The sequence below is a fragment of the Mesitornis unicolor genome, unplaced genomic scaffold (assembly GCF_000695765.1).
Source record: "Mesitornis unicolor isolate BGI_N332 unplaced genomic scaffold, ASM69576v1 scaffold1039, whole genome shotgun sequence".
NCBI classification, from domain to species: domain Eukaryota; kingdom Metazoa; phylum Chordata; class Aves; order Mesitornithiformes; family Mesitornithidae; genus Mesitornis; species Mesitornis unicolor.
The window spans coordinates 9,275-22,605 of record NW_010206324.1 but is presented as its reverse complement, the minus strand read 5'-3'; the positions used below and the strand labels follow the sequence as shown (position 1 = coordinate 22,605).

The following is a 13,331-nucleotide window of genomic DNA, read 5'->3' as shown; positions in this document are numbered from 1 at the left end:
TTTCCCTAAGATAATATTCTTGCAATGTTAAGAGCCACATTTTAAAGCTATGCGAAGCTAAAACAAACACCAGACCTGATTAGGCACCTGTAGCTTGTTTACTAAATCAATATTTTAAAAAACGGTGTAACTATTGCTTGTAAGCAATTCTAAAACCAGTTAAAATTCATGTGCAATTCGGTTAAGCCTTCTTCAGAGAAGAAGTAATTACATATTCTCTCTTTTAATTACTAGAAACAGTCTTTACGTTAAAGGTAAGTTGGGCGGTAGATCAACATGAAAATACATTCAAAATAGAAGGATTTAATACAATAGGAAAGAGAATCTGGAAATTTTCTTGAAAATGTATGTTAAAAATACAATCTCTCAAAATACTCAAGTTTCAGTTGCAGTATCCCACACACATTACACGTAGATGCACACCCACACACAGAGACACAGGCCCTTCTTTCAAGGGCATTAATTACTATGGCAACTACTGTCACTGACATAGGCAGCTCCATTTCTTTTATCATTATTAGTATACCCCTAGAAACATGAGAACCCCATGACATTTGCAAATACAGATGCAATTTTATCCTATTTTATCCAATAATTACTTCAAATATACCATCTTTCGATGCATTTTAAACTAAATGGATATACAAGACTTACTTTGTCATCCAAACACACATAATGAAGACTTGTGCCCAAGCCTTTAAGTAATTCACAGTAATTTCAGAAGGCTGAAATACATAAACTCTAGAAATACACGAATGCATGCCTCATTGTCCTTCTACATCCAACTCTGATTGAAAATTTCAGTGTGAAACATATTAAAAAACTGTCAAGCCTTCCCAAATCATTATTATTTTGCATCACATACCTGGCTTCCCTCTAGCTAGACCTTAAGATCTTAAGCATACTCAAGAAAATAAAGAGGATGAGTAATTACTGGCTTACTGTGACAGGTTTGTTTCAGAAGCTTGTCTCGTGCCATTTAGGAAGCTTGTGCAAAAGCAAAGGAGTTCAGCTCTCCTTGGAAGCATTAAACAGTCTTAACCCTGAATCTCTACTTTTCTCTTTCTGCAGGTTCCTGCTACTTTCATTACACACCTTCCCCACACATCGGTGGGTCATTAGGGCACAGTAACACAGGGTACTGGCATCTTATCACGTAATTCCAGAACATTTCCATTTTGTAAGAACTCAACCTGAAGTTGTAGGGTGTGGGGGCAAGGGGTGGGGAGGTGGAGAAAAGAAGCATACATCTGTAAAGGGGTGGAAAAAATAGCAAGACATGGTAAACTTCAGTTTCTTGACCCTTTGTAGACTGTACTGCACTCAGTCTGCACAGGTTTCTCTGTTCAGTTCCTCCAAGTTTTGTCCCATCAGTTCTGCTGCTGTCCTACCTCAGGCTCCTTGTCTCAGATCTCCTTTCTTTGCCTCTTCCGTTTGCTCCATTTCCATTATTCAGGACTTGGAGGTGAGTATCTTTGCTAAGCCTGACACCATCTTTTCTTCTAGACGTGTCCTCTTACCTCCACTCTGCATACTACTCCCAGTTCCTATATCCCTCTCATTTTTTTGTCCAATCTGCACTTAACCATCCCCAGCAATTCCTCTAGCCAGCCTCTCTATCCATCACTGACTGAGACACCAGTTCCCCACAACTACCAATATCCACCCTTCAATTACTCCCACGATGTCCTTCACTAACTATATTTCCCCAGGCTCTTCCTCCCTCTCTCCTTAATCATTTGCTCAGTCCTTCCTCCTCCTCAATCAATACGCATCTTTTCCACCGGCCTTCATTTTCTTCTCTGTGGCTTCCAGGTTCCTTCACTTGTAAAATCACCATCTCAGCAAAGTATTATTCATCTCACCCTGGCTCTTTAGTTACTCATATAGGCCAAAAGAACAAATGTATCTAATGCCTCCCTTTTCCACCCTGCTTGGGTGACAACAGAAGATCCTCAAAAGCACAGGAGAGAGATTCTTCTCCTTTCCTTTCAACATCTAGTCTGACCAAGTACTCAGTTCTGAAATCTCTGCAGCACACTCACTCTGCAAAGAAAGCGCATGTGCAGTATGGTCACACTCACGTCAAAGAAATGCTCTGGAAGTCTAAGGGATTTTAGCAGCCAAAGACATAGTTATTTCTACCCACATAAATTGGTATTTTTCAGAGGGTGTGCTAATCTGCATGACGTTTCATAGCTCTCCATAGGGAAAATAAAATATATACAGCAGATAAAGGCCATCCTCTTCACAGATTTCCAGACCTAGCTCCAAAATACGAATATTAGAGCATTCCATATAAAATGATCCAAGAATCTAGTGAGGCAAGATAACTTTACTAGGCTTTTCCTCAGTAACAGTTGAGTTATTCTGAGTAAGTATCTTCCTAAAAACTATTTCAGTCTGAGGAAGACATCCTGCAAAGAAAGGACTGAAAGGACATTTCTGTCTGAATAGCAAGAGTTGCATGCAAGAGTGCTTCTTTTCAACAGGGAGCACAGACATTAACCCACAGAGTAACTAGCTTTTTTTACAGTAACATTTACTTCACAGCTTTAAGAGACACCTAAGAAATTGTGTTTCCATCAACTCTTCTGCTTGCTTATAATTTTGGGTTAAAATACAAGTTATTGCAGTTTAACTTACCGAACATTTTCTGGTCTCAATTTATCCAGTACCATCTCTATTAAATCAGGCCTGAATTCTTCAAGCAAATACTCAGCAGCCAATACTTCTTCTATAGGATAATACTAAAAAACAAAGCCCAGAAACATGTAGATGAATTAAACAGAAACTAAGCACGAAGAAACTACTGTTTTGTAAAGGAATTAAAAAACTAAATCTATATTACCGTGGAAATTTCAAATTAGAAGTGCATAGATATCTTAAAATCTTTATCTCAAAACTAAACAAGATAGAGTAGTACTCTATCCATGCAATCATATTTCTCCTATATTAAGTAATCTTATATACTGCATAATATCATTCTTGTATTTTGAAATATTTTGTCTTGATATAAAAAGTCACCCACCTTTAAATACCGTTTTGAAGTAACTAAAGTAAAAATAACATGGTAAATGCTGACCCCTGGAGGATATTTTTAAAGATAGAAGAACACCAAGTACCCACTAGGGTGCATTTAGGAAAAACAAAACATAACACAGAAAAAAAAACCCACCACCAAAACAAAAACCCTAAACAAACAAAACCCAACCACTAGTGTTTTTAGGATTCTCTAATAATTCCTTTTAATGTACAGTAATTGAAAGGAAAGTATACGTCAATTCTCTAAAAGCATAAGACAAATTTACACTATTTTAATTTCAAGATTTTTTATTTAAGATTAAACTGGAAATCTCTTAAGGTACACTCCAATTCAAAAAGTTCAATTCCTCTGAAAATTATTAGCTCCAGCCACTCGTCCCCAAGCCTGTAGCATCCATGGGTTTATTGCAACCCAAGGGCAGGACCCGGCACTTGGCCTTGTTGAAGCTCATCCCCACTTGGCCTCAGCCCATGGATTCAGCCTGTCCAGGTCCCTCTGCAGAGCCTTCCTACCCTCAGGCAGATCAACGCTCCCTCCCAACTTAGTGTCATCTGCAAACTTGCTGAGGGAGCACTCAATCCCCTCATCTAGATCATTGATCAAGATGTTAAGCAGGACTGGCCCCAAAATCGAGCCCTGGGGAACACCGCTCGTGACTGGTCACAACTGGGTTTAGCTCCATTCACCACAACTCTCTGTGCTGCCATCCAGCCAGCTTGTGACCCAGCAAAGCGTGTGCTCATCCAAGCTGTGCCCAGCCAGCTTCTCCAGGAGGATGCTGTGGGAGACCATGTCAAAGGCCTCACTAAAGTCCAGGTAGACAATGTCCACAGCCTTCCCCTCGTCCACCAAGCAGGTCACCTCGTCAGAAAAGGACATAAGATCAGTCAAGCAGGACCTGCCTTTCCTGAACCCATCCTGACTGGGCCTGATCGCTTGGTCACCAAACAACAGTTTTAGCTAGGTTAACTGAAAGCACAAAGGTAGAATGACTCAGAGGCAATAAAGAGAACTAGAAGAGTTACTGTTCTATTAGTATTTAAGCAACAGCAGAATCAGAATTATCACTGCTACTGCAAAGCACAGCAAAAGAAGAGCAGTGAAAAAAAAATGTCCTGAATCAGTACCCTGCTCTTTGGAACACTGTTGGCAACTTCCTGGCCTAACTTTTGGAGGCAGCAAACATACTGCTAAATGATTACTACCCAAACAAACAAACAAAAACAGACACACATACTTACATGCAACATTCCTCCAAGCTTTGATGTATAACCTCGTGGTCGCTCCTTATCTTTAAATCTGAATGCCACAGCATTTAGATCCTAGAAAACAACATAGGAAGGGTTGAAAACCCTATGTTAAAGATTATTTTAAGAATCATTATTAGCTACTTAATTCATTTTTATAACATAAGAAAAGTAAGGAATTTTGTTGTATCCATTTTATAATAGTTAGGTACCTAACACAAAAGTTCTCAGTAATATTCAAGTTGCGCAAAACTCCCAAGCAATTCTGGATAGTCTCACAATGTGAAGTGTTTTACAAGTCTTGTAAGTCCGGTTCACAGTAAGAGGTCTGTCCCATGGCTCATGTATTTTAAATTCCCTGATAATTTGAAAACACACCAACTTCAATGCAACCAATAGTGTTCCAGTGCAATGATCACTGTACATTAATGAACCTTCCCTCTTCCTTTTTTGTTCCTTTGTTCAGCCAAAGTTCAGTAAGTTTAGAGACTGAAAAATGTGTTTCTTTATGCTGTCTTAGCCAGAGAAATACAACATATCACTCTTAAAATACAATGATAAGGGTGAATTAAAGAGATCTAAGACTAAGATGCCAATGAAAAGGACGGTCCATCCATCTGTGAAATCACAGAGTCTGGTCAATTCAACAATTCAGCTGAAAATAAACTCAAAAAAAGATTCTTCTCAAACTAGTTTCCCAACTCTTCTGACTCACCTCACAGCCTCAGGAGTGCTGAAGGCTGATACGAGAGGAGCAAGGGAAAGACGCGAGATGGGAGGATGGAACTACCTCCTTCAAACCTTGTATTTGCTTACAATGACAGTGAAACAATTCCACTGCGACTTTTAACAGAGGATAAAGAGACTCCTTTTACAGGTATACAGCATCAAAATGCAAGAAACAAAGTTAACCCATTTGCAGAATTTCTACTCTTAGACAGAGGAGACTCAACAGTTTTCACCAAATCAAGCTAAGATGGAACAAGAAGTGCAGTACTATTTAATTCTAATAGAATACTTAACATTTTTGGTCTGTACACACAGAAACATACAAGAAGCATGAACAGTTCAGCAAAGACTAAAGTGTACAGCCAAAGTACTCCACAAAAAGTTCTAGTTCACCTCTCAGAACGTAGGAGAATGAACAGATTAAATGTCCTGCGACTTTCACAATCTCGACTACACAATCTGACACGTGAAGGGTGAGAGGGGTAGAGTAACAGCCATTTCCATTTCCGATCCAATGTTACCCCTCACAGTAAACGCTTCCCCCTCCTCCTTCACTGAAGACTAAGGAAGATTATGCAAAATCCGTGTGACCAGAGTAAGATACTTCTTCCTCCACCTCCCTTACGCTATCACAAAATGCCAACTCACAGCTCTTTAAGAGCATTTCACACCTACAGTAGGACAATATATACTGAATGCAGTTGTCATTTGACTCATGTTGCACCTCTAAAATATAGAAACTTAATTACCATGCGATTATTAAAGGCTATTTCCACCGCCAAGGAACCTCTTTCTACTTATAAGAAAAAAATCTGTAAAAATACAACCACCACGTATTTCAAGTACCAATCACTGTACCTTGCACTCTTGGAAAACCCATTCTTGAGGTCCTTCCGTACGGAGTTTTTGTATATACTGAAACATGTGCAAAATAATATCTTCAACGTGCACTGGAAAGAAAAAAAACCACTTGCTTAATAACTCACTAAGTTCTGCACAAAGAAAAAAAAAATCTGATGAAACAAATACATACTGTTTTATTTTTAATTACATCCTGAAACATCAAGATATTTGAGTACATACAACCCCACTGGCAAAGTTTGACATGTTTTTCTCATACATGAATTTAAGATAAGTGTTTAGGTTCCCAGCTAATTCCGAGAACCGCATGAACATATCTCATGTTAAGATACTGATTTATAACATAATTTAACTCGGGTCTAAATAGTATGAGTAAGTAGCACACAAAGGTATTAACAGTTTTTCTTTTACAGAAATTTAATTTAAAATATTTAATGAAATACTTTAATTTAATATAACCACAAATAAGTTGGTTTCTTATGTTAGATGAAGTGTGTTAGCATATTGAGAGGATCCAAATGGAGACGAACAGCCGGTTAACTAAAATAAATTCACTTTCAAGCTATAAATACAATTAGTCTCTTTGGACACAAACACACACCCATCAGATCAGGAATAATACAGAATGCAGATACAGTGCTTCACTTACAAAGTCCTTCCTCTGTCAAGTCCACATTAATGATGAAAAACATGAAACCTCTAGCACCTTCCTTCTGTCCTCCAACAAGAGTATTTACCCATCCTATAAAATCAAAGAGGAAAATACACCACATAAACAAATCTGTAACAATTTATGCTATATTTTGTGTGCTTCAGCAACATGAAATTACTTCTCCCCCTCCATTTTGACTACTTTACATATTCTTCTTCTCTTCTTTAAACATAACACAAGTCAGACTTATCTGATTTTGTGCTCAGAGTGCTACAACAAACTTGATAATTTGATTACTGGGTAATTCCTTTCTATTTGGAACAGAGTAATACAAAGAAAAATAACAGAAGGTACACTCGTCTAGCTTCCAGACATGAAGGGACCTGACAGCAGTCTCTCGGTCAGTGACAGAACAGAGACAAGATCATACATCAACGTTCATTTAACTCTCTGAACAGGGCCACGTAAAGAGGAGTGCAAGATATATCTTTATTTTGACCCACCACAGAAGCAAAAATAAAGCGCAAAATTACTCACAACTCAAATTACTCAAACAGTCGGGAGGTTTAAATTTAACATACAGAGGTAAATTTTAAGTGAAACATAGCTAAGCTTTAAAAAAAAAGTGTAATACACTATTTATTTAATTCTTTACCTTCAAAGACCTTACCTTTGGCTTTAAGCTCTGATAAAAGACTCCCAGGCCCTTCATGCCCAATCAGATGACCAAGGTAATTGCCAGGGTTTGATTTATAGTACTTCTGAAGGTCTGGTATAGGAAATGTGACATAAAGATTTCTAATGTCCTTAATAGGTACCACTTTGTAAAGTTGCTGAGGGGGGAAATAAACAAGGAGATTCATAAACAAAAAGAAACTCATCATTTCATTCATCTCAGAACCATGAGTCATGTTCCCTTCACACATTTTATTACTAACATATCACCAAAATCTCAAAAGTAACAGTATGTAAAACTTCGGGCAACACTTCAGACATTCATGATGCAAAGAACAAGAGAATTCATTATCTCTCAATTGCTTACAGCTGCAACCAAATGTACAACCCTTACTATAAACTATATTAAACTGTACTATATTCTGCATAGAAAGGTGGGTGGAAAATTAAGAAAGAAATATGGAACCCAACAGGGCACTGATGCTAAAGCAGTGAAGTGCACAATGTAATTCAATTACACAATTACAATTGTAAATGTGAATGTATCATTTAAGCTATAAACTCCTGATGGAAGATTTATCTCTATACATACCCGGAGATGTTCTTCTTGGAAAGGATGTTCAGGAAACTCTGGTATAGGGACATTTTTATTCTCTACTTCTGAAAATAATTTTACCACTAAGCAAGTCAGCTCATCCAAAGACTCTAGAATAAAGAAACATTAGGAAAAGCATAATTGTTAACTGAAGATTCTGGCAAATAAATTTGTATTTGCATATTCTTTGAGGGAGAAATTAATTACAAGGAGAAACAGTTTTAATGGTAAGATGATTATTAATTCCATTAATAATTAATTATTAAAACCTATATAAAGTATCAGCTCAATTCCAGAACATTTTAAGCAGTTGAAACCTCTGTTAATTCAGGAGGAAACTGAAGTAACAGCTTTTTATCTACATGTTAGGTTAGGTTTATCCTTTTATCAAATACCAGAGTTTTGTACTGAAAGTGTAAGTCTAAAGTACGAAAACAGTACCAAAAGCCCTCCCAACATCTGAAATCAGAGAGGTGTCAGCCTCCACAAGACAAACATACAATGGCAGCAACTAGTGACTTGATAATGGATTTAAAACGTGCAGCTTATTTTTTCTACCGTAAGCTTATAAACACACAAATGTATACATTGTCAGTTGCTTTGGAGACTTCACTAAACATAAAACTATGTTTGGCCAGTCTGTACAAGTTTTACTTTTTTTCTTCCTTCTGCAGATTTTCAGACACTTGCTTACACTTCCTTTTCTTCAAATACAAATACATGTAAAGTCTTACTCAACCAAGAGGACAAGACTCACCTCTTCCTAAGACACAAATAGCCATTAAATTTGACGAATAGTAAGTAGAATGGAACTTCAGTAGCTCTTGTCTTACATCTATTCCTTCTTTGGTTGGTCTAGTTTCCAGAGTGAGTTTGTTCCCTGTAACGTAAAAAAGTTAACAATACTTGGTGTTTATGACTTTACAAATCAAAAAGAAAAATATAAATTAATAGATCTAATTTTCTCCAGATGATAGTAATTTTAAAAATAATTACTATGCATAAAACATAAACTGACGGGGTTTATCAGAGACAATAAATAACGCCACTCTCAATCTGCACATTTCTAAAGAACAGAGGATGTTTTTGTCTTCCAAATTAACAATTTCATTTTGAATGGGTTATTTCAAAGCAATGCAAGCCCAGACTCTAATTCAGAAAAAGAAAAAGGTTTTTGCTAGGAAAAAACCCGTTTCTCATAGGAATCACTGTGTGAAATAATTTCTGGCATTGTGGGCCACAAATTGTAGCTCAGTACATTAAATGAAATAAAGAGCCCCAGCTCCCTCAGCCGCTCCTCATAAGGGAGATGCTCCACTCCCTCCATCATCTCTGTGGCCCTACGCTGGACTCTCTAAAGCAGTTCCCTGCAAAATATTGTTCTCCGTCTTGAGATGGATGAATAAACCAGTCCTTAAAGCCCATTATCTGCCCTCCTGTAGCCAATATTTACATCAACTACTCAGCAAACTGACCCAGCCACAAAACACATTCATGCTCAAGGATTAAACAGTGCAGTGCATGAATTAATAGTGCAGTTACTGATAGTTTCAAAAATAAATTCATGTAGAAAATAACTTCTATGAAAAAAGAACATTTAAACTTCTGCCAATGCATCAAACATTTGTGGTTTTGACCATAACTATGGTATTTTACTCTAATGCTTTTTAAATCGAAGTTTTGGGGTGTTCATTTTAAATTGTTATTAAGTGTTTCGTGAATAATAAAGTCTGAAAAAAACCAACCCTACAGCCATAAGACGGGAATTTGTCCAAGACTGTTCAATCTATCCATCTACTACTGTTGTGTTTTGTACTTAAGATTTTGGTTTTATATTCTTACTCAGTAATTTTCACGTAACTTTGCTGATCTTTCTGAGTCAACCTAGTCACTGTCATCTAGTCCTAATGCAGTACTAGTTAGCAAAAAGAGCATATGACTAACAACAATTTAAACACAGTTCACTCACTCTGTCATGCACAAAAACTAAATATGACAAATCCAGTAGTTAGAAAAGAGCATTCACTGCAGTAATTAATCATAAAGGATGCTTCATCACTGAACTGCAAGTCCTAGATCATGCTGTTTCTTTTGGTTTTCTCTGTTTGGTCTATAATGTGGAAAATGTGATAAAGTACCATAACAAACATGTATGGAGAGGAAACAAAGGGAATTGTTTCAATCTGTCTTTAACAGTTTTATATAGACAATAATACTATGTAAGTCCCACAGAACTCCAACGGATGGATTATTATATTCTGACAAACCTGTTCCAAATTTACTGAAGGGATGATTGGGGTTTCCAGTAGCCTTCTCCAATTGAAACAACCTCCAGGCATCATTCATCAGATTCTTCTCATGCTCAGAATCAACAGCATTCACTTCCCTGTCTTTGCAGCTTTCATCAAACAAAGGGCACAAGAAAAACTGGGCAAATCTAAACAGAAAAAATGTAACTCAATTAGGAGGACTGTACATAAACGGTAACAGAAAAGTATGAAGCTTGGTACCTCCTGAAAACAGCTTAATATTTTTTAATGCAGAACTTAAATTCTGTAACCGTTTTAACACTGATTCACTATCTTTATTTCACCATTTCTTTATCTACAAATGCAGAAAACATATTTATCATATACGGTACTACAAGGATCAAGGACCTTCCTAATTCATACACTGAAAATTTCTACTGTAATGAAGTTTAGCTGCAAGCAGCTCTTAATCTCTCAAGTCAAATCAGTCCTGTCAGACATCCAGGGAAAATCCACCCTACTACACACCCTTCAATTTCTGTCCCCTCCCACAAAAGGCAGAGATTTCAGTGAGTTCCCTTTACTAAAGGCATCCTAATATACTTCTAGACCTCATACTCCTTTTGCTATCAATGAAATAAGGATCCCATGAGAAGCATAGCATTTGATTATACAATCAGAGTATTTGCACAATGCGTAAGTTCATGATCATATTCTATGCCCCACATTTCCAAAAACATTCAGTGTAAACCCAACCTTTGAAATTCAAAAATTCTGACTCAGTGAAGAACTCTGCCAGCTGAAAAAATCTGAGCAAAAAACTTTTGAACTGAAAAATACCTGATATCAGTTTTAACAAAAAAATTATGCTCCCAACTCTTTCTTTAATACCATAATGACTAAATGACAAAAAAAATCCTACACAATTTTAAATAGCACCTGTATAACAACCACCAAAAAAAAATAAAAAATGTGCTTACCTGTCTAGTGCACCTTCTAGGTGTTCGTGTGACACATCGAAGTAATAGTTGGTATGTTCTCCACTTGTGAAAGCATTTGAGCTCCCTGCATGCTCACTAAGAAATTGGCTATATTCATTCTCTTTTGGGTACTTCTTGGTTCCCAGGAACAGCATATGCTCACAAAAATGACTAAGCCCAGCAATGTTGGGGGGATCAGACAAGGATCCTGCAGGAGGAAAATTTTCATGTGACCATTCATAAAAAGCAATACTAAACTGTTACGTCTTTTGAAGTGCTTTGTATTACAGTATGGTGCCTCGGGCAATTATATCAGTTCTGTAGATGTAAGTAGACACTCGTGCAGCTGCAGTTAACTAAACCCAAACTCAAGAAAAAAAAAAGCTGAATGAGTAACTGAGCCAATTAGTGTCTCAAATTCTCTCCCCAGATCAGCCTGCATTGCCTTATAGAGGCAATTTTTCAATTGAAGTCCATGACTCATAATCTGTAAAGACCTGGCAGATCACAATGTTCTGACTTCTATACCTTGACTTTAATAACTGCATTGTGTTAAAAGGCAGCAATTGGCAGCCACAATTAAGGAGGTATTTATCCTGCGGTTTGTAGGACGAGTGATAACCTGTAATTGCCTGAACACAAGCAGCTACTGATGACCAGCTAGTAGGTGTGAAGGTGGATTAAAAGACAGTAAGATGAGTAAGAATGGAAGAGAGAAACATGGAAGTTTGAGTGTGGCCATCCTGAAGTGTGCAACAACGCACAACAGGAGAGCAGAGATGAAGGCCACAGATACATCTCTTCCAGTATATGTGTAGGAACTGGCTGCTGCAGTTGCCTATTACTGTCACAGGACCTAACAAAACCACATTTGGGATCCTCTGAACCAGATAATGATTTGTGACAGCCATCTCCATAACAAAAAAGAAGTCAGAAATTTTCAAAGTTCCTCTACTGCTTCTGTTCTACACTAACAGCAGCAACAGCTCCCAACTACAACCATGGAAAGAGGATGATTAAGGATGCTTAGGTAATGTGTGTGCACATTGTACTTTCCAAGCAACTGAGAAACTACACAAGCTTGAAACATACCTTGGATATAAGAAAAGGCTTCTGTTATCCCACAGAGTCAAAATAACTCTGTCTTCCCCTTCTATTTCCAGTATATCTGTTTGCACACTAAGTACCATGGAAGCTGGGGAGTGCCTCTCCAACTTCTCCCGCACTACAGCATTTTCTCACCTCTACCCATCAACAACTTAACATGGAGGAAAAAAAAAAGTCTGACATGACAGATGGAGCTGTCTGAAATAACTGCACTCACACCCGCTCCTTTTCTGCTTACAAAAGATCTTTCATAACACAAAACACAACGGTTCAAAGATGTCTTTCTACTGAGCTACACTTGAGTAAACAGACTACAATAACAGAATTTTGTTAACCCTAATAAATTACTAACTTTTCAACTTCATGTGCCAAAGAATTAAAAAACTCTTAAATTACAATAAAATGCTAGGCTGCCAACTGGATATCACTCTTGAGAGTTTACTGGCAATTAAGACACCAAAACTTAAAACATTTTTATTAATGACATCATGAACACAACATGCATTAAATACCTATATGCACATCAAGTGCTGCTGAAGACTTATCTGTGGTGGAGTCACTAATGAGAAGAGCTTTAATGCCGTTTGCCAATTCCAGTCCACGATATTCTCGTTTATCCTCAGGTGATTTGATAATTTCATTTGTTATTCTCTTAATAGCTGGATTGTTCATTTTGCTGTTTGTATCTTTCTGAAACCTTAAAGAAAACAGAAGAAATCTCACTTACTATTTTTACTTAAGTCCTGCTAACATTTTAATATTATGTTAGAGAATACTGGGTGATACTGACAGCAAGAAATTTAGTTCTGCACAAAACTCACAGAACTTGCCTAGAAGTGTAGTTCAGATCCTGAGATATATTGCTGTTAAAACAAAAAAAACTCCAAAGACCAAGCACCATGATAAAATTGTAGATCACAAAACTGAGTGTTTCAAGTTTCATACTAATGGTAATTAAAAAAAAAACAAACAACTTCTGAAGAAATATCATCCTCTTATTCAATTACGACTAAAATGAAATTGAATAAAGCATACATTGCTATATCAAATATACTTCCAGGCTTCAGGAAAGTATTTCATGTGTGGCTATATTATGAATGCTGCAACTTTGCAACTGTCAGATAAACCAAATCTTACTAATAAACCACTGGATTAGTACACCCAAGCAGGAAAGGGTGACACCATTTACA

General features: G+C 37.1%; 1 protein-coding gene across 1 annotated transcript in view; it reads right to left on the bottom strand.

Moving 5' to 3' along the window:
• IDE (insulin-degrading enzyme) overlaps positions 1-12,838 on the bottom strand; it is a gene marked incomplete at both ends in the record, with an annotated part of 42,549 nt that extends 29,711 nt beyond the window's left edge. Inside the window, 10 exons of the mRNA XM_010191693.1 lie at positions 2,647-2,750; positions 4,288-4,368; positions 5,881-5,972; positions 6,533-6,625; positions 7,206-7,368; positions 7,803-7,915; positions 8,563-8,685; positions 10,073-10,242; positions 11,035-11,242; positions 12,654-12,838. Of these exons, the coding sequence (XP_010189995.1) occupies positions 2,647-2,750; positions 4,288-4,368; positions 5,881-5,972; positions 6,533-6,625; positions 7,206-7,368; positions 7,803-7,915; positions 8,563-8,685; positions 10,073-10,242; positions 11,035-11,242; positions 12,654-12,838 (1,332 nt within the window). The remainder of the gene's footprint in view (positions 1-2,646; positions 2,751-4,287; positions 4,369-5,880; positions 5,973-6,532; positions 6,626-7,205; positions 7,369-7,802; positions 7,916-8,562; positions 8,686-10,072; positions 10,243-11,034; positions 11,243-12,653) is intronic.
• Positions 12,839-13,331: the final 493 nt, after the last annotated feature.